This window comes from Triturus cristatus, chromosome 4_1 (assembly GCF_964204655.1).
Source record: "Triturus cristatus chromosome 4_1, aTriCri1.1, whole genome shotgun sequence".
NCBI classification, from domain to species: Eukaryota; Metazoa; Chordata; class Amphibia; order Caudata; family Salamandridae; genus Triturus; species Triturus cristatus.
This window is the reverse complement of record NC_140585.1, coordinates 729,062,353-729,081,107: the sequence shown is the minus strand read 5'-3', so window position 1 is coordinate 729,081,107 and position 18,755 is coordinate 729,062,353. Positions and strand designations below refer to the sequence as shown.

Genomic DNA, 18,755 nt, shown 5'->3' with positions numbered 1-18,755 from the left:
AGCTAGTCAGTTGCTGGTAGGTTGTCTGTACCTGACTTAGATTTTTAGGATGCAGAGTTGTCTATTAGCTCTGGTGGAGGGATGTCATACGTGCCAAGAGTCACAGAGACACACACCAGGGCCCACTTAGCCAGTCAAGTCTCCGGCTCCCCTCCCCAGCCCTAAGAAATCCAGCCAAGGGATCATTATCCCATTAAAGTCTTCCCCTACGAGTATAGTACCCTGTTGGAGCTCTAGTAGACAGGTCATCTGTTGTTGAACATATACTCTGGTGAAGTTGTATGTTTGACCTTCCAACACACCCTCCAGTGCTACGTACGCGCCCTTGGGATCCGTGACCACCTGGGCAGTCACAAAGGAGAAGGTTTTGTGAAGGATGATCACTACCCCTTTGGATCCTTCGTGTCTAACCAGCGTGGAATGCCCTGTTGTAGCCATATCGGGCCAAGCATGGGCATCTAGTGCCCAGGAGCTGTTTTTCTTTCAGTAACAAAACCGCTGGACTGTAGTGTTTAGTGAACCCAAGTAACGACCCTCTTTTAAAGCGGCCATTAATCCCATTGACATTCCATGTCAATATCTTAAACTCCTACATGGTGCTTAGTGTGGGGATTCCAGGCTGAGGGAGTGTCCCTGGGTCGTGGGACACGGTTAACCTATGGTGTGGTTCAGAGGGACAGCGCTGTATAGGAATGTTTGCATGGTGATAAAAACTGAGGCCAACTGGGCCAAAATCAATTTCACCCATAACCTCCCAGATCACCCCCACCCTACACGTCCACCCCAGAAGAATCTGCTGCCTCAATAAAAGAGAACAAAACAAAAGAAAGCAAGCCACAAAATTAGTCGACCCCCACCTCCCCTGAAGCTGTCCCATCATTGAAAATCGGCACCGGATCAGGGCCCGCTGAGCCCTGGCACCCAGATGAGGTCATTCACAGAAAGGATATAGTGTTGCTGGGTAATGTACAAACAGAGTAGAGTTGCAGTGTCTTGCTGTACCATGGAGAGTGGCCCAACCCAACCAGACATCCATTCACCCAAGGGCATCAGTCTACATTGTAGCCCTGGACTAGAGGGGCAAGATATTGTGTCCGGCAGATAAGTCCCCCCCCCCCCCCCCCCCCCACCACCTTTTCGGAGAGGTTCTAATGTCCGCCTCTGAGCCTGAGGAGTCTGATGCACTCTTGGTTAAGCTCTGCCATATTTAGGGTCCCTTACATTTGTTCCACTTCTGGGGTCGGACCCACAAAGGGTCACGATCCCTGCCTGTTGCCTCGCATGCAGCTGGCCGATGTTACCCCAGAGGGGCTGCTTCTCGGTGAGCCATTCGCAGGCTGCCTGGGATGGTTCAAAGAAGGATTTTGAGTAGAGGTGGGCGGAACTCATAGGGTTTCACTTCGCAGAATTCAGCGGTGTACATAAAAACTCTGTAAGATTCTGTGGTGTTCCGCGAATGGGCGGAATTCAGCATGTTGCTCTGATTTTTAGTGCCAGGAGCTTGTTTTACAGCACGAATGGCACCACCCGGCACACCAGAGGATGCTGCTTCTTTCTGCCACTCGAGCAGCAGCTTTCTCAACGTGAGCTCTCGCTTTGAGACAATCTCGACAAGTGGCGCCTGAAAAATGCCTATGTAGGAAAAACTGTGACCTCTGCCGGCGAACAGAATTTATCGCCCATCTCTAATTTCGAGTCAAACTTCGCAGGAAACAGCAGCATATATTGAAGTTTCATGGTGTGCCCTTTAGCTTTATGGCCTCAAAGGATTTGTGTTGTGACTGCACACATTTATGTAATTCGGAAAGATCATAATTTTGGCTGAGTCATATGTAAGTGTATCAGGCCTTAGGCAGTTCAGAGTATGGCGTCTCTGTTCCTGTAGTTTAGAAGTTTGCTGATCCTGGGGTGTGGAAGAGGATCTGGTGGTAGACGCAGTTCCCTGGACTCCCTCTTGGACGCCTTTGAATCATAGGTTGCTCCGCCTGGATCGATTTTCACCATCCTCCAAACACTCCTATAGGATCTGGGACGTGGTCAGCAGGCGTGTCTCAGGCCAATGCACAGTGCCATCTAGCTCAGAGATGCACCCTTCCGCTCCAGAGTCCCGGTGCGCCACATTTCAAAGGTCCTGACAGAGTATGGCAACATAGACTCACCCAACCCACTAATCTTGGTCTCGAGTACCGACCTTGAGGCCTGGATCACCTGCAGGATGACATTATCCTCCATAGCATCAGGGTAGCATTGGTATGAGCCTCTGTCGCCAGGTCCTTTCGAAGCTTTGTTCATTGGTGTCATGAACTTGTCTCTTCTGGTTTGGGAAGTGGAGGACCTGTTGCAGGCAGTAGGATCCTCTGGTGGTGGGAAGTGGCACACTCTGGCAGAGGAGCGAGAAGGAAACCTCAGAGTTAAGTGGGGCTGGAAAGAACACCACATGGTCACCTCTGCCCATCCAGAATGGAGGAGGAGAGCCACCCCCTCAACCCCCCTGAGCCCTGACTTGTCATATCTGAAAGAAACACGTTAGTTAGATTCCTCACCTTAGAATATCCCCAGGCGTCAGACTGGATCCGGAAGATTTTTCGTCAGCAATACCCCTTGCGCGTCGCTAGGCGTCGTCTGCGGCTCCGCGTCCGTCGTAGGCGTCGTGCGCCGGAATGACGTCGTCGGAGTACTTAGACGCCGCCCTCGTGCGCTGACGTCAGTTCTTCTTTTTTCCGCGCCAGTAAGCGCAGATCCGGGAGAGCTACCCCTTTAGTCATTTTTTGACTAACTTTTTCGATCCTTTTTGATCTTGTCTCGACTCCGGTGCCGGTAGGATGCCTGGTTTTAAAGCCTGTGCTGACTGTAGCCGCTTGATGTCGGTTACGGACCATCACCGCCGGTGCCTTTACTGCTTGGGCCTCGACCACGACGCGGAGTCGTGTTCGGACTGCAAGGCCCTGACCTCGAAGGCTAGACGGGAGCGGTCCCGTAAGCTTCTCGAGATTCGCCACTCGGCGTCATCATCGGTCGTTGGGATCCAAGTCTTCGGGTAAGTCGAAGCACTCCAAGAAGTCCAAGAGGCGACACCGCTCTTCGGACTCCCCTCGCTGGTCGCGCGACTCGGCCGAGGGTCAGGGTGGTTCCACCCCCGCGGCTCAGGCGGAGCCGCAGGCGCCGCGCAAGTCCCCATACCCACCGGTCCCTGGGACTGACACGACGCCGGCGGAAGTCAGTGCCTTCCTCTCGGCTATGAGGAGCCTGGCTCCGCCGTCGACGCCCGCTGGCGTGCCTTCGGGCCCCGCGGACCCGACTGGGCAACCTTGCCTGCCGGCGGCTCCGGCGCCAATGACGGCTCCGGCCTCGACGCCGCAAGCGCCCGAGGGACCCGTTCCCGAGTCCCCGCCGACGCCGGTCGACCTCGTCACGCCTCCTCCGCCGGCGTCGACACCGGTACCACCTCCGACGCCGACTCCGCTCGGCGTCGAGCCCCGGTTCAGCCCCAGTCCGGGCCCGGCGCCGATACGGCGTCGATGGACGCCGCGTTCGGCGCCGCTGGAGACACATTTTGTCTATCGCCCGGCTCCGATCCTTCCTCCTGCATACCAGGAATCGGATGATGGGGACAACTGGGAGGGATCCGAGGATCCTATGGCCGCTCAGGCTCAACTGTCACAGGACTGGGCAGATGAACTGGGGGAGGCCAGTGGTCTGGATACCTCTCCGGACACTGGATTCATCTCTCCTCCGACTGTGGCTTCGGAGGAGGGTGCTGCTTTCTCTGTGGTGCTGCGCAAGGCGGCCGCAGCCCTTGGGCTCGAGCTACCTGCCGTGGCTGTGAGGACTAACGTCCTCACTGAGGTGCTTCAGTCTGCAGCAAGCTCCACTGAGCCTCTGCTGCCATTCAATGAGGCCCTCACTGACATTCTGCAGGGCACCTGGTCCAAGCCCTCCACAGTTCCTCCTGTGGATAGGAACGTCGCCAGGCGCCACCGCCCTGCTCCGGGCGACCCCAGTTTCCTGTCCCAACACCCTACCCCCGAGAGCCTGGTTATCCAGGCCTCTACCTCCCAATCCTCCTTCCCTACCGCTCCGCCGGACCGGGATTCCAAGAGGCTGGAACAGTTCGGCAAGAAGCTGTTCTCCTCCCTTAGCTTGGGTCTGTGGTCTTTGAACACCGCCTGCCTCTTGGACCGTTATTCCCACTCTCTGTGGGATACGGTGGAGGACGTGCTGCCCCTGTGTCCGGAGGAGGTCCGGACACGACTTGCCCAGGCTCTGGCCGATGGGAGGGATGCAGCACGACATGCTATCCGATGTGGGCTTGACACTACGGACTCGCTGGGTAGGGCGATTTCTACCTCAGTGGCGCTTAGACGTCACATCTGGCTGCGGTCCACGTCCTTTTCGGGCGATGTCTAGAGCACCCTCATGGACATGCCCTTTGATGGCACTCGCCTTTTCGGCGAGAAAGCGGACAGTGCGCTGAATCGCTTTAAGGACTCCCGGGCTACGGCCAAGTCCTTGGGCCTCTCGGCCCCGCGGTCGCAAACTTCCGCCTTTCGCCCCTTTCGTGGCCAAGGAAGGGGTGCCTCCTCGCGTGCGTCTAGCCACCAGCCGCAGAACCAACCTGTGCGCGGTCGCGGACGTGGTTTCCGCCGAGGCGGTTCTGGAGGACGACGCGGTCAGCCCACCTCCACCCCGGCAGCATCCGCCTCAAAGCCTTCCTAGTCCGAGCTTTCAGGCCCATTCCACGCCAGTGGGCGGCAGAGTTCGCCATCACCTGCTCCACTGGCGGTCCATCACATCGGACAGGTGGGTGCTGCAAATCGTCCGAAGGGGCTACTCCCTCCCCTTCGAGACGACCCCTCCAGCCATGCCACCGCAGCACCACCGTATCTCGGGGGATCATTTGAATCTTCTCCACGAGGAAGTTTCGGCTCTCTTGGCCAAGGGGGCCGTCGAGCGCGTTCCGAGCCCAGAAGTAGGTCGTGGTTGTTATTCCCACTACTTTCTGGTTCCCAAGAAGGGCAAAGGAGGCCTACGCCCTATCTTGGACCTCCGGAACGTCAATGCCTTCCTCTGGAAGGAAAGGTTCAAGATGTTAACTTTGGCTCAGGTTCTAGCTGCCCTAGACCCTGGAGACTGGATGGTAGCGTTGGACTTGCAGGACGCATACTTCCACATCCCCGTCCTGCCGGCCCACCGGCGTTACCTGCGGTTCACGGTGGGCCAAGAGCACTTTCAGTTTACCGTGCTCCCCTTCGGCCTCACCAGTGCCCCTCGGGTGTTCACGAAAGTGATGGCGGTGGTCGCAGCTCATCTGCGCAGATCAGGGGTTCCAGTCTTCCCCTATCTCGACGACTGGTTGTTGAAGGCGGGCTCGCCCCAGACAGTCGTCTCCCACCTCCAGACTACGGCGGATCTCCTGCATTTGCTGGGATTTTCCATCAACGTGCCGAAGTCACACTTGAGTCCCTCTCAGGAGCTCCTCTTCATCGGAGCGGTTCTCGATTCGGCGCAGTTCCGGGTCTATCCGCCGGAACAGCGGGTCCGGGATATTCAGGCCCTGATTCCCATCTTTCGGCCTCTATCCTGGGTTTCGGTCAGGCTAGTGTTGCGGCTTCTGGGGCTGATGGCCTCCTGCATCCTACTAGTGCATCACGCCAGGCGGCGCATGCGGGCTCTGCAGTGGGACCTGAAGTTTCAGTGGGCCCAGCATCACGGCAACCTGTCTGACCATGTCTTGATCTCGGTGGGCACTGCACGGCAGTTGCAGTGGTGGCTCACGGACCGCGATTGGGTCAAGGGCAAGAGCCTCTCCCTTCCCCAACCGGAGCATGTCGTAGTGACGGATGCGTCCCTCCTGGGATGGGGTGGCCATATGGGAGAGGCGGAGATCAGAGGCCTCTGGTCTCCGGCGGAGTCTCGTCTCCACATCAACCTGTTGGAGTTGAGAGCGATCCGACTTGCACTGAAAGGCTTCCTTCCCTCTGTCAGGGGAAGTGTCGTGCAGGTGTTCACGGACAACACCACCGCCATGTGGTATTGCAACAAACAGGGCGGGGTGGGGTCGTGGACCCTTTGTCAGGAGGCTCTGCGCCTCTGGACGTGGCTGGAACACCAGGGCGTCACCCTAGTGGTTCAACATCTGGCGGGCTCTCTGAACGCCAGAGCAGACGAACTCAGCCGCCGGTGCATGATGGATCACGAATGGCGTCTGAACTCCGAAGTGGCGCAAGGTCTCCTTCAGCAGTGGGGAGAGCCTTGGTTAGATCTATTCGCCACCGAAGAGAACACGCAATGTCAGCAGTTCTGCGCGTTGGAATTTCCAAGGCGGCACTCGCTCGGCGACGCTTTTCGTCACGAGTGGAGTTGCGGTCTGTTGTACGCCTTTCCGCCTATACCACTTCTGCCCAGGGTGCTGAAGAAGATCAGGCACGATCGGGCCCAAGTCATCTTGGTGGCTCCGGATTGTGCACGAAGGTACTGGTATCCCGAGCTACTCAGTATGTTGACCGATCCTCCGATACGTCTGCCCCTTCGGGAGGATCTTCTGTCGCAGCAGCAGGGGACGGTCCTCCACCCGAACCTGTCCAGCCTCCACCTCCATGCGTGGAGATTGAGCGGCGGCAGTTGATGCCATTTGACTTGCCTCCGGAAGTCTGTGATATCATTCTGGCAGCCAGGCGTCCCTCCACAAAGACGGTATACGCCTGCCGGTGGAACAAATTTGTGGCATGGTGCACAGCAAAGGCTGTGGATCCCCTTTAAGAAACATGAGTTAGTTAGATTCCTCACCGACCCACCCATCCTCCCCGTTCTGCGAACTGACATCTAGGGTTAAGGTTATCCTTTTCAGGTCCCTAGATATTCTTTTTGGCACCAGTGTCGGTCTTTGCATGGCTCTGCGTTCCTGGCGCGGAAAGCTATGTACAAGAACTGACGTCAGCGCGCGAGGGCGGCGTCTAAGTACTCCGACGTCATTCCGGCGCACGACGCCGACGACGGACGCGGAGCCGCAGGCGACGCCTAGCGACGCGCAAGGGGTATTGCTGACGAAAAATCTTCCGGATCCCGTCTGACGCCTGGGGATATTCTAAGGTGAGGAATCTAACTAACTAATGTTTCTTACAGATACATCGTTACCGAAGGTAAGTAACTTGTTCATCGAGACTGGGCTTGTTCCCTGCCCCCGCATTTGAGCCTAATGTCAGCCCCTGTTCTGGCCTTCAATCCGCCACATTGTGGCATAGGTCCAAACAGTAGGGAGGACCCCAGTTCGGGGGAAGGGGAATCTCCCTCAGTCCTTGTCAGGCAACGGAGTGGGCTTACAACGGCGAGGGACCAAAGTGAGGGGAGGGATTACCATCGGGCAGGTTAGCGGTGATCCTGGCCCCTGGCAGCAGAGGGGGAGGAAGCGGTCCCCAGGGAGCCAAGCGCGTATCCTTCGCCCTCAGCAGGGCCTAAGACCGGTGTCCAAGCAGACCACGGGCCTCTACAATGGCTCCTTATGACAACTCTCAGACCTGGTCGCTAGTCCTTGTGTCACAGCCCTTCAGCTGGCCGTTCAGCTTCAATCTGCCCTCCAAGGGGTCAGGCCCTCTCTTGCAGTCCCGCTCAGCCACACACAAGATGTCAGCTTGGTGTAGGGCAAGCCACCACCAAGTCTCTCCCAAGCCACCTTCTAGTCCATAAACCACTGGTGCAGCTCGGGAGCCACGCGACCAGAGGTGCTCTGCAGCGCGTACCACCACATCTGGGGCCACTGGATCAGGGCCCGTCACTCGGTCTCAGCCTCCGTTGCATCCCCGGGAAGCCTCCATGGGGAAAATGTGGCCTTCTAGGGTAGGGTGTGGACAGCCCGTGAGGCCCCCCTGAGCCCAACCCTCTTATGTGCAGTCCTCTCTCTCAGCTGAGGGGCCCTCACAGACAGTTCAGTGGACTCCTTAGCCCACCACGCTGAGGACCAGCAATAGGCTGTTTTTTTTTTTTTTTTTACTACATTGCAGAAGGAAGAGTGCATCACAAGTAGGTGTATTTCCTGGTATTAATCTGAGACCCAAAGCCTCATTGAGATTTTTGTTGGTCTGGATTTACTACTGGCTTCGGAATGCCTAGCAATTCTTTTCCAACCTATCCTGTTTTTCAAGGACGGCAGAACAGAAAGATGGCTTATTGGAAATACCATGCACACATGCAGAAACCTTATATTCAGTAGGGTTCCCTTGCTTATACTTCAAGAGGATAGACATGTTATCCAGGAATATTTTTTCAGTGTGTGCAGGATCAGAAAATAAATGATTTTCTTACATTGGGCTGTAGTCTTTCTGGTGATGTGTCAAAAATTATGAAACATTCACACAAGCAGGGCGGACAGATGGCATTCCTAGGGTCAACGCCTGCAAACTCTCCAACTTCCCTTATAACCCATGTAGGTGCCTTTGTAGCCAAGAGACTAAAAAAGCAACACATCAGCAGCATAGAGCAAACTGGCCTCTTTCTCCACCAACCGCTCCTGATTTTCCAAAGACCTCCTGCACCGGACAAGATGCAGGATACATGAGTAGTTGAGCCCCATGATTTTAATTTCCCCCACCCTGCTCCTCCAACTTCTCCTACAAGTGAGTGAGCAGAGGATGTGGGGGTGTCATGTTAGTATTGTAGGTATGACGGTGACACAACAGTGCTGTAAAATATCCCATCTTCCTTTAGTGTACCTTGAGCTGTCCTTTTCCTCTCTGTACACCTATTTTTTAGCCTCCTCTGCAGTTTGAAATCCTCTGGCTCCAAATAGCTATTTAAAATGACTTCTTTACCTCCAGCACAGTCCCTGTTAGCATCAAGGAGGCCTTAAACTTTAAAGGTCACCAGGCTGGAGCAGTCAGGTGTACGTCGATGGCAAACTGTGTATGTACAGTGTTACTCTTTCCTTGTTATATTTGTACCTATTTGCATTTTGAAGCTTGAGGATAGCATGTGACTTACTTCCCAGAACAGACTTTAATGTGTTTTTTGCCAATCACAGGCCTTATGGGTGTGACGGTGTAGCCCGTGAGGGGCGGCGTTCACATAGATATGTATTCTGTATAGTGGGAACAGGTCGTAAGGCAGACTACTCAGAGGCAAGTTGTGGTAGAAGGAAGTTGATTTTATTCCTAGTCTACGTTTTCTTTGTTTATAAGCAGACCATAAGGCACAGTCAGGAGTACACACGAGGAATGATGAAGTCTCCCAACGGATGGTCTTCCTTGTGTATCCTTGGGCTTTTCGGAATGCTGCTTGGGTACTTGGCGGCTCCACTTGTCTCCGTTCGCACGGGTAGATGTCGGTGTGGCATGTAAAGCAAGGGAGACAAGAAAAGCACTGTAACTGCCTGTTGTGAGGAGCTCTATAAGGGAAGGGAGTGAAGGACACCAGTGCGCGTTTGAAGCGAGGTGCAGTGAACCCAGGCTCTAGAGAACGAGCTGAGGGGAGAGTCGTCTAATCCTTCTCCCGCCTCCCAAACCACCCTGCCTTACGCCCGCGTACCTGGGTGAGCCACGCGCCTCCAGGTACGTGGCGGGGCGAAGCGTTTTCCGGTTGGCCTCCTGGCTTGCGTCCTCCGTCTCCGTCCGCTCCGTCGTCTCGTGGTCTCCTCGGGTCCTCGTCCGGGCCGGCGCCTGCGAAGTCCTCCGGTTCCGTGGTTCGCGCTGTACTCTCCTCAACGTCTGCTTCTCTTCCTGGAGCGTCGGCCTCCTTGACTTTCCCTTCCTGGTCTTTATTCATTGGCAGAGGGAAGGTCACGAGGTAGTTTGGGGCAGGCTCCACGGCACTCCCGGGATTTTTAAAGGGGTCCGTCCAAGTCAGCGTTTCTTCAGGTGGTGCACGATCACGATCCCACTCGTATGGCTGTGGGAGAAAGACAGGGGAATGTTGGTCTGACGTCACAGGGGTCCCCGTGCCCCAGTGATCCTTGTGAGTCCGGGGCGACCCCGTGACAATGGGCCTACTTGCATAAAGCAGCGTCTCTACGTCCATAATCTCACATTAAAGATAATTATCATGCCATCCCCTTTTAATTAATGGATCACTGGAACTTAATGCACACATTGAAACCAGGAACAAGGCATCAAGTAAAAAAAGAAGCAGTGCTGGAAAAGTCTAACAAAAAACACCTTTCTCAGTTAACCTTTTAGGTCTGGCCCAAAGACTAGTTTGGCTCTCTTGCCCGCTTCATGTTTTCTGAAAAAAAAATCCTACAGAAAATTAATTCATATAGGACCTCCCAGTCAACGCTTTCACCATTGGTCTGTTCACATATCACTCAAATTATACTCCCTCCCACCTTAGCAAAAAGTATGAAACAACAGACCAGCCCTCTCCAGCCATTGGACACTTTCACTTTGAGTTACTGCATTTTTCCCATGCACATGTACCAATGCACTTAAAAAAAACTAGTTCTCCAAAAATAGAAATTGTTAGACACTTTTCCTGCCCAGAGATAGTCCCCCATGTATCAACTATAACTCTCAAAGCATTTATTGTAAATTACACTGTTCGTTCCTCACTGTAAACCAGTCTTGGTGTATTTATTCATCCTACTGAAAATTAGCACAAGTCATTAGAGTAGCTAGAGTGTATATGCAGATTTTTAAGTTGAAGCCACACCCCCACAGCATTGATTGACATGTCAACCACTTGCATCCGACTTGAGAGCCCTCTAGTTCCTACTTGTGGAGCAGCATCTACCCTATTGGAGTGCTGTACAAGCCCTTTCAGTATGCTTAAAACACTCCTCTCAAATAAGGAATTTTGCTCGACATCCTTCCTGATACTGGGCTCCCTCCTTCACCTAGAATGAGGCATATAAATGTTTCATTCCCCTAGAGGTAGCCTCACAAAGCAGCTTTCATGCTGCTCTCCCCTAGAGGTAGCTTCCCAAGGCTGCAGTAACACCATTCTCCCCTAGGGGTAGTTTCCAAAGGCTGCTGTAAGGAAGCTTTACAAGGCTGTAATAATGCCACTCACCCTTAGAGGCAGTGTCGATAAGACTGTCACAAGGCTGCACCAACACTTCCTGCCCCCAAGAAGAGTATAGAAATAACTCAAACTCCCATGTCGGACGTGTGAGACTCCCCTGTCACCAAAACATAAACAACCAAAATAAACTATTTAATTATGTTTTACTTACCAGTGAATAAAAGTTCCTTTAAATGGTAGGGTGTGATCACAAACCTTTAAAAAAAAAAAAATGTTATTAAAATCTGTAATTTGGACTCATTATTATGATCCAACTTTGGCAAATAATTATTAATAATAAATACTATGAAGAACAAGCACAGCTGGTTAAAATAGCAAAGGTGTGTGTGCATATTTTGTATACTAAATCCGTACACACTAGGCCTGATGCAAGTCATTTGAAGCAGTTGCTTGTGATTTGAGCCATACCTCAATTCACAGCAAGTGGAATTGCAGCTTTATGAAAGTATTTCAATGCATTTCCAGTACACTTTTGAAGAGCACCTTGTGACAACTTGTGGAACTGAAGGGTTGATGTCACATTTTCAGTGCGTTTGCATTCGACTTGTGCGGAACAGCTAGTAAGGACTTTTAAGGGACACCTAGTAATGAATTGTGGAACAGCACCTTCAAGAAAGAATATCAATGCATTTGCATTAGACTTGAAGGGCACCTAGTAACGACTAGTAGAACTGCAGCTACAAGTAATAATTTCAAAGCTTGTGTACTCTACTTTCAGATTGCACCTAGGAGACACTTCTGGAGCTGTAGCTTAAATTAAGAATTTCAGAACTTTTGCATTTGTCTTGTGAGGGATGCCTAGTAGCGACTTGTCACTCCTCTGGCCCTCAGACCCCTAAACGAGTACATCCTATCAGAGCACTTCAATATGGTTACCCTTCAGATTGTCATTGCTCTGTTGCAGCAAGGTGACTTCATGGCGGCACTCAACCTTAAAGATGCCCACTTCCACATTCCGATTCATCCGGCGCATTGGCCTTACCTCTGGTTTGTGGTATGTAGCCACCATTACCAGTTATAGAGTTGCCTTTCGGGGTCAACACTGCACCCAGAGACTTCACAAAATGTGTTGCAGTAGTAGCAGGGCATCTACAAAGACAAGGTATCCATGTATTTCCATACTTGAACCATTGGCTGATAAAGAAATATTCACAACCACAGTGACATGCACACACTCAAGCCACAATACTGCACCAATTGGGCTTCACCATCAATGTTGGAAAGTCCCATCTCCAGCCAAGTTCAACCATATCTGGGACCTATCCTAAATGCTGATGTCGGACGGGCATATCCCAGTCCGGAGAGACTACAGTCTTTTCCAAGCCTTGTTGCTTCTTTTTCAGTTCCAAGCCTTGTTGCTTCTTTTTCAGCCAAATCAACAGATGGCAGTATGAACAATCATGAGCCTTCTAGGGATGATGACCTCCAGCATCTCCATACTACCCCACACAAGATTGCACATGCGTCCCCTGCAGGAATGCTTAAAGCAGCAGTGCTCTCAAAAGTCGGATCGTTGGGAAGATCTAGTGTTGATCAGCCCCCGCAGCCAACACACTGCAATGGTGGAACACCAACAACTTGCTACGGGACAGCCTTTCTTGACCCAGTTCCTTAGATCACTGTCACAACTGATACATCCCTCAGCAGGTGGGGGGAGGGCACACTCACAAAATCTGACTGTCCAGGACCAGTGGGGTCCCACTCACAGAGACCTCAACGTCGACCGTCTGTAGCTGCTAGCTGTCCATCTAGCCCTCACGTCCTTCCTTCCCCATATAGTGGGCAGGCTAGTCCTTATTTAGACAGATAACATGACAGCCATGTACTACATTCAGAAGCAGGGGGCACCTGCTCCCCATAGCTTTCTCAGTTAGCTGAGTCCATCTGGTGATGGGCTCTCCACCTGTTGGCGGAATACCTCCGGGGAGTGGATAACGACTTTGCTGAACTTCTCAACAGGATGTGCTAACAAGTCCACGGGTGGGAACTCCACCTGGCAGTCCCACTTCCAGCAATGGGTGGCAGGGGGGAGGGGGGGAGAGGTCTGGACTTTGCTCTCTTCGCCACAGCAGAAAATTCAAAATGACAAAACTTTGACTCCATATTCTCACACCCACAGCCCATTGACAATGCACTATGGATTAACTGGTCAGGGATATTTGCACACACTTTTCCACTTCTCTCCCTCATTCCATTCCTGTTTCGGAAGCTGAGGCAGACCTCCCTCACCCTCATTGTAGTGCCTCCCACCTGGGCCTGACAACCATGGTTCACCGCTCTCCTCAAACTTGCAGTGGTTCTGCACAAGTGCCTCTCTAGCAGAACCATGGAGAAATCAGACGCCCCAAGAGTCTCAACCTTGCAATTTGGCTCCTGAGGTCTTAGACTTTGGTTGTCTCAATCTTCCCCCAGAATGAATGAACATTCTTAAAGAAGCATGCACGCCATATATTCATGCCTGCTATGTTGCAAATGGAAGAGATTTGTCTGTTACTATTGATATTAATATTAATAAGGTTTTATTAAGCGCGGCAAATGCCATAAGGCGTCTTGGCGCCAATATCAGAAACAGATAAAAGTATCGAAAATAGATCCAGCCTAAACAGGTGCTGGTAACAAGCCAAGTTTTAAGTTGCTTTTTAAAGCTGGATAAATTTGACTAAAGTTTAAGTTCCAGGGGGAGAGTATTCCACAGTTTACAAGTGGAATACACAAAGCTTCTGCTTCCCCATGAGACTTTTTTGTCGTGTACTACCAAGGCTCTGGATGGAAGGAGCACAGATGTCTTCTGAGTGCATATGTGACTGAGTGAAATTTGGGAATGTTCTTTAAAAGCCATGCAGCAACATTTCGCACCAGTTGAAGTCTATCCGAAATGCCCGAGTGAAGACCTTGATACAGAGCATTGCAGTAATCAAGTCTAGCCCAGACCATAGCAATGACTACTTGTTTTTGTTGCTCGTACAGGATAAACAGGAGGGAATTTTTATGATAAAGAAACGGCACAATTATTTTGTTAACCTGGCCTCTAAAAGTGCGATTACCATCAAACATTACTCCTAAGTTCTTGACGAGTTCCAAGAGAAGAAGGCCACCAGGAGACACACCAAAACGAAGTGTCTTTACCAACTTGTTAAACCTCAGTCTTGTCTGATTTTAGCTTAAGGCAGTTAAGCCTCTTCCACTGGACCACCTCTCACATACAATTGTTAAACCTCCTGTCTCTTGTCGGGGAGCCACTAGACGAAGTTAGGTGAAGATTTCCACTTTCAAACTTGGTCTATTTTTTGGAAGTCGAAAACCTCCGGCGGGAAGAGGCTGGAAACTATAGCCGATGGCAGCTCCATGAGGCTGGATACCCCTTCTGCGAAGAACCGCTGAACAGGATTTGCTGCTGTGGAGAATAATTTGGTGGGAGCTGCAGTGAAGTCAGACCGACCGGCGGTGCACCTTGGCCGGATAGATAAGCAGGCTGGTCCTGGTCTCCTCTCGGTTCTCAGAGCAGTTTTCTAGCCAAAAAGTCCCAAGTTTTAGATTTTATCCTGGCGCCTTGAACACCACCACCAAGGGTTCAGAACTGGAGGGGTACCACTTGGTGGGGGGAGTGAGGACTCACTCAGGTTGGGTGCAGGTTCAAGATGGTTGTAGCCTTTTCTGTCCCTTAGGCTCTGATCGGGGGCCGGCCAACTAGCCCTTGGTGTCACTCTGGTAGTCCTGGGTTCAAGAAGTGAAACGGGGCTTAAGCAGCAGGGCAGGCCTCTGGGGTTTCAAGGCAAGAAGCAGAGCAGTCCTTCCAGGTGTAGCAAAAGCAGTCTTTTGGGTACACATCAGGCCCCAGCAGTAGGTAGTCCACTGAGAGTCCTACTCATTCTTGATAGTGAACAAAAGTATGGTACCGAGGGTCCTGTTTTTAGATCTGGTACCTTATTTGAAGTAGTAGAAATTTCTCAAGAATTCCCTTTAAAGTGCTAGAAGTTTCCTGCCTCCTGTGCTCTGACTCCAGGCTGCCGGCATTAACAATGCCTTTGTGTTAAGGTGGGGTAAAGCCTGTTGATTTGCAAGTGGTGCTGTGCCCAGCTCTGCACCCCCTTCCTGCCAGTGATGGCCCATCCAGGCACACCTAATCCCTCTATTGTGTGTCTGTCTGGGACGAATAAGCAAAGTCCATCTGCGAACTACACCCTGTCATGTGACCCAGGAAGAGGGTGCAGGGACCAAATAGGGCAGGAAAATGCCAACTTTCTAAAAGGGTCATTTTCAAATCTCCAACTTAAAATCTGACTTTACGATTAAATGGAATTTTAAATTGCAATTTCTCTGACATCACACATGCAATCATTACCTGTTCCCCAATCAAAAGTTAGCGCTTGTTAAATGTAATAATGCAACCCAATATTATCCTATCGGAGAGGTAGGCCTCACAGTAGTAAAAATCGAATTTGTGAGTTTTTCACTACCAGATCAGGTAAGACTTCAAAGTACACGTCCACCTTTTAATTACAATGCACCCTACCTACTCTTTGGGCTACTGAGCGACTACCTCAGGGTTGACTTATATGTAATAAAAGGGCAGTTTAAGGCTTAGCAAGGGCGTTATTTTGCCAAGCCGAATTGGCAGTTTAAAACTGTATTCAGCCTGCAATGGCATGCCCGGTACATTTTTTAAGAGGCTAAATAAGTGAGTGGCACAATAACTGCTCCAGGGCCTCTAGTAGCATTTAATTTACAGACTCTGGATACATGGTATATTACTTGACTACAAACTGATAAGTAAATTAAATATCCCAATCAGGTGTAAGCCAATTTTACTATGTTTTAGGGAGTGATCGCAAGCACTTTGTGCACCTTACCACTGCCAACTAGTGCTACAGTCCTAATGCCAGGAAAGCACAATCAGGAAAATAGGAGGGTAAAGGGCAAACAGTTTGAGGGAAGCCGCTCTAAGGCTGACCGACTGCTCTTTCTTATTCACACACACACACACACACACACACACACACTTTTTTAGATATATATTTATGGGTCTGTGTATATTTTTATTGCGAATTCTTTTGAGAAACAGGCTTGTGAGATCGCTAAAGCTGTCTCTAGGCCAGACCTACAATTTCCCTAAGGAGGGATTTTAATTGGATCCTGTATTTAGTAGAATAGCAATTTTTTGCTTGGACCTGTGTAAGATTTGTGATTTAGAAATGCATGGTATTTTGTCTGTTTTTATTGAATTATGACGATTAAAGAGATGTTCGATCTCTATGTAGGAGATGAATAAATGTCATGTACCAATGTTTTGTTTTTCCAACTGTTTTGCAGTCCACTGAAGTAAAAGAAAAAGAAGACCAGAAGAAGAAGCATGAGGCTCAAGTAGCCAAACTTGCCATGGAAACGACCGCTTTGAATGAAAACCTGGCAACTCTGAAGAAAGAGTGGCAGAGCAGCCAGCGGAGGGTTAGTGAAATGGAAAAACAGTCGGATGATCTGCGTGGGGAAATCGCTGTGCTGGAAGCCACTGTACAAAATAATCAAGATGACAGACGAGCACTGCTTGAGAGGTAAATTGTGTTAAAGGCATTTTTAATAAAGCTTTATGCAGTGTTCTCCCGCGTACACTATTAATTCAAGTTTTTTTGTCATTTTCTTAGTTTGTGTACATATTTTACCCTAACTGGCTACTCTGCTACTTGCATTAACCCCACCCTAAACTGCTTTACATTCTCAACAGTGTGCATAAAACAAAAAAATTAAAGGTGTCCTGGGACCAGGTACAAGCATCTGTGTTGTCCTCTTCTGTACATTCCCGGGACATCACTTATCAGGAAGTTACGTCGTCTTGCCACCACAGGTTTCAAGATCCTGTATGGATTCTTTTAATTTTCACCCACCACTTGGGAATCTTTTTATTGCCCGATTTTTACTGCCCGAAACACTTTTCTTTTTCGTGTTTCCTTCCAATTCTTAGAAGCAGACATTTTTGTTACTTTGGCTTATTTTGAATGCAGCTTAATATTTACATGCTTGCGTGTGGTTCGCAGGGCTGCGGATATCTTGCAGATGCAACCGCCCTCTGTCTCCCTGCCTTCAGATCCTTTGTTGGATCTTCTCCACCAGGGCATAGTGGATGAGGAGCCCTTGTTGCCTTTTGGTGGGTCATTATATGATGTCCTTCTGGGAACTTTGGCCAGGCCTTCATCGGGGGACCCTGTGGGTCATGCTATTGCACATCCTCATCGCCCAGCTCCAGATGACCCTGCCTGTTTGTCCCTCCATCCTAGGGCTCAACGACTTGTGGTCCAGGCCGTGCTCCCTCCCTCCCTCCTCCGTTGCTTCCTCCGACTCTGGAGTCTAGGTGGTTGGAGTCGTGTGGCTGCAATGTCTTTGCGTCCACAAGCTTGGGTGTACGGTTCCTGAACACGTTGTGCATGTTTGCTCGGGCTCCCTTTGCCCTTTAGGACTCAGTCGAGCAACTCATTCCCTCCTTGCCGGAGGGCCCTTGTGCTGACATATACCGGCTTATTCGAGAAGGCCGCGACATGGCACAGTTTTCCATCTGGTCGGCCATGGTTACCATTGACTCCGTGGGTCGAGCCATGGCCAGGTCAGTTGCTCTGTGTCACCATGCGTGACTACGCGATAACAGTTTCCCGGAGAATGTTCGGGAGCGATTTGGGGATCTGCCCTTAGATGGGGTCAACCTGTTTGACAGACATGCCGATTTGGCGGTCCAGCGCCTCATGTCAGGGTTCCCATGAGTCCCGTGGTTTTTAGTCCTCATGGTGGACTTCTGATTTCGTATGCAGTTATTGTCACTGCTTTTCTGAGTTCCATTTCTGGGTTCAAGATGTTATTTCCCACACAGGTTGTATGGCTTATTAGCGGTGTTTTTCCCTTCCTTTGGTACAGCTGGGCCAGCTGTTTATACATTTCTTTTTTGACCTCGGACTATGAGCTTGTCTCGAGGTGTCCCTTGCTTTTTATAGGGATGTGATGTACCCTATGTGGGGTATTTGTTAGCTATTATGTAGCTGCTCTTCCTTGCCCAGGAAGTTTTGGAGGCTCCCGTGGAGTCATCCTCGTATATTTTCTGTCCCTCTGGGGACTTTCCCATGGGTTATACTGTGGGATTCTCAATTCGTTCCGTCTTCCTGCTGTGGTAGGACGCCTCCTCTGAGGAGACCCATGGGCTGGCGTAGTTTTCTCCTGGAGCTTCTGTGTTGTAGTCTACGGTTGTTCCGTAGCATTCTCCTGCGTCTGTGGATGCAGCCTGCTCCGGTGTATTGTTGGGGTTCTGCCATATCTGGTTCACCCCATCACATCCTCCTGTTTTGCCTTGGCTACTCTTTCAGCCTTCGTTCTACCCCTGCGCAGCGTTGGCTGTCTTCGGCCTGAGTACACGTCCATGTGGACGCCTTGTTCTGTTCCGCTCCGGGATGGCTTCTTTCTACGTTCTAGGCGGGCACCACATGTAGATCCACACTAGGTGTGTGCTCTGTCACGGGGGACCCGTAGAATTATTCCTTGCGCCACTGTCTTGGCTGCGTTATCTTCATGTATTGTCGTCTTCCCTGGTGTTGGGAAGTGCTTGGGCTTTTCGCTTGGCTCACACCCTGTCTGGGGTTTGCCTGTGGGCAGTGGAGTCTTCGACAGACAAGTCTCTGCTGCGTGTTGATTTGTGCCCTTTGCTTCCCTCTGCCCTTTCCCGACTGGGGCTCAAGTTCTTCTGTTTGTTGCCGCACACGGCTCAGGTTTTTCTC

The 18,755-nt window shown here is 51.0% G+C and overlaps 1 protein-coding gene across 2 annotated transcripts in view; it reads left to right on the top strand.

Annotated features, from left to right (window-relative positions):
- Positions 1-18,755, top strand: part of EEA1 (early endosome antigen 1) — a 603,471-nt gene that overhangs the window by 534,619 nt on the left and 50,097 nt on the right. For both annotated transcript variants that reach the window (XM_085653202.1, XM_085653203.1), the window contains one exon: positions 16,318-16,556. In XM_085653202.1, coding sequence (XP_085509328.1) covers positions 16,318-16,556 — 239 coding nt within the window. The remainder of the gene's footprint in view (positions 1-16,317; positions 16,557-18,755) is intronic.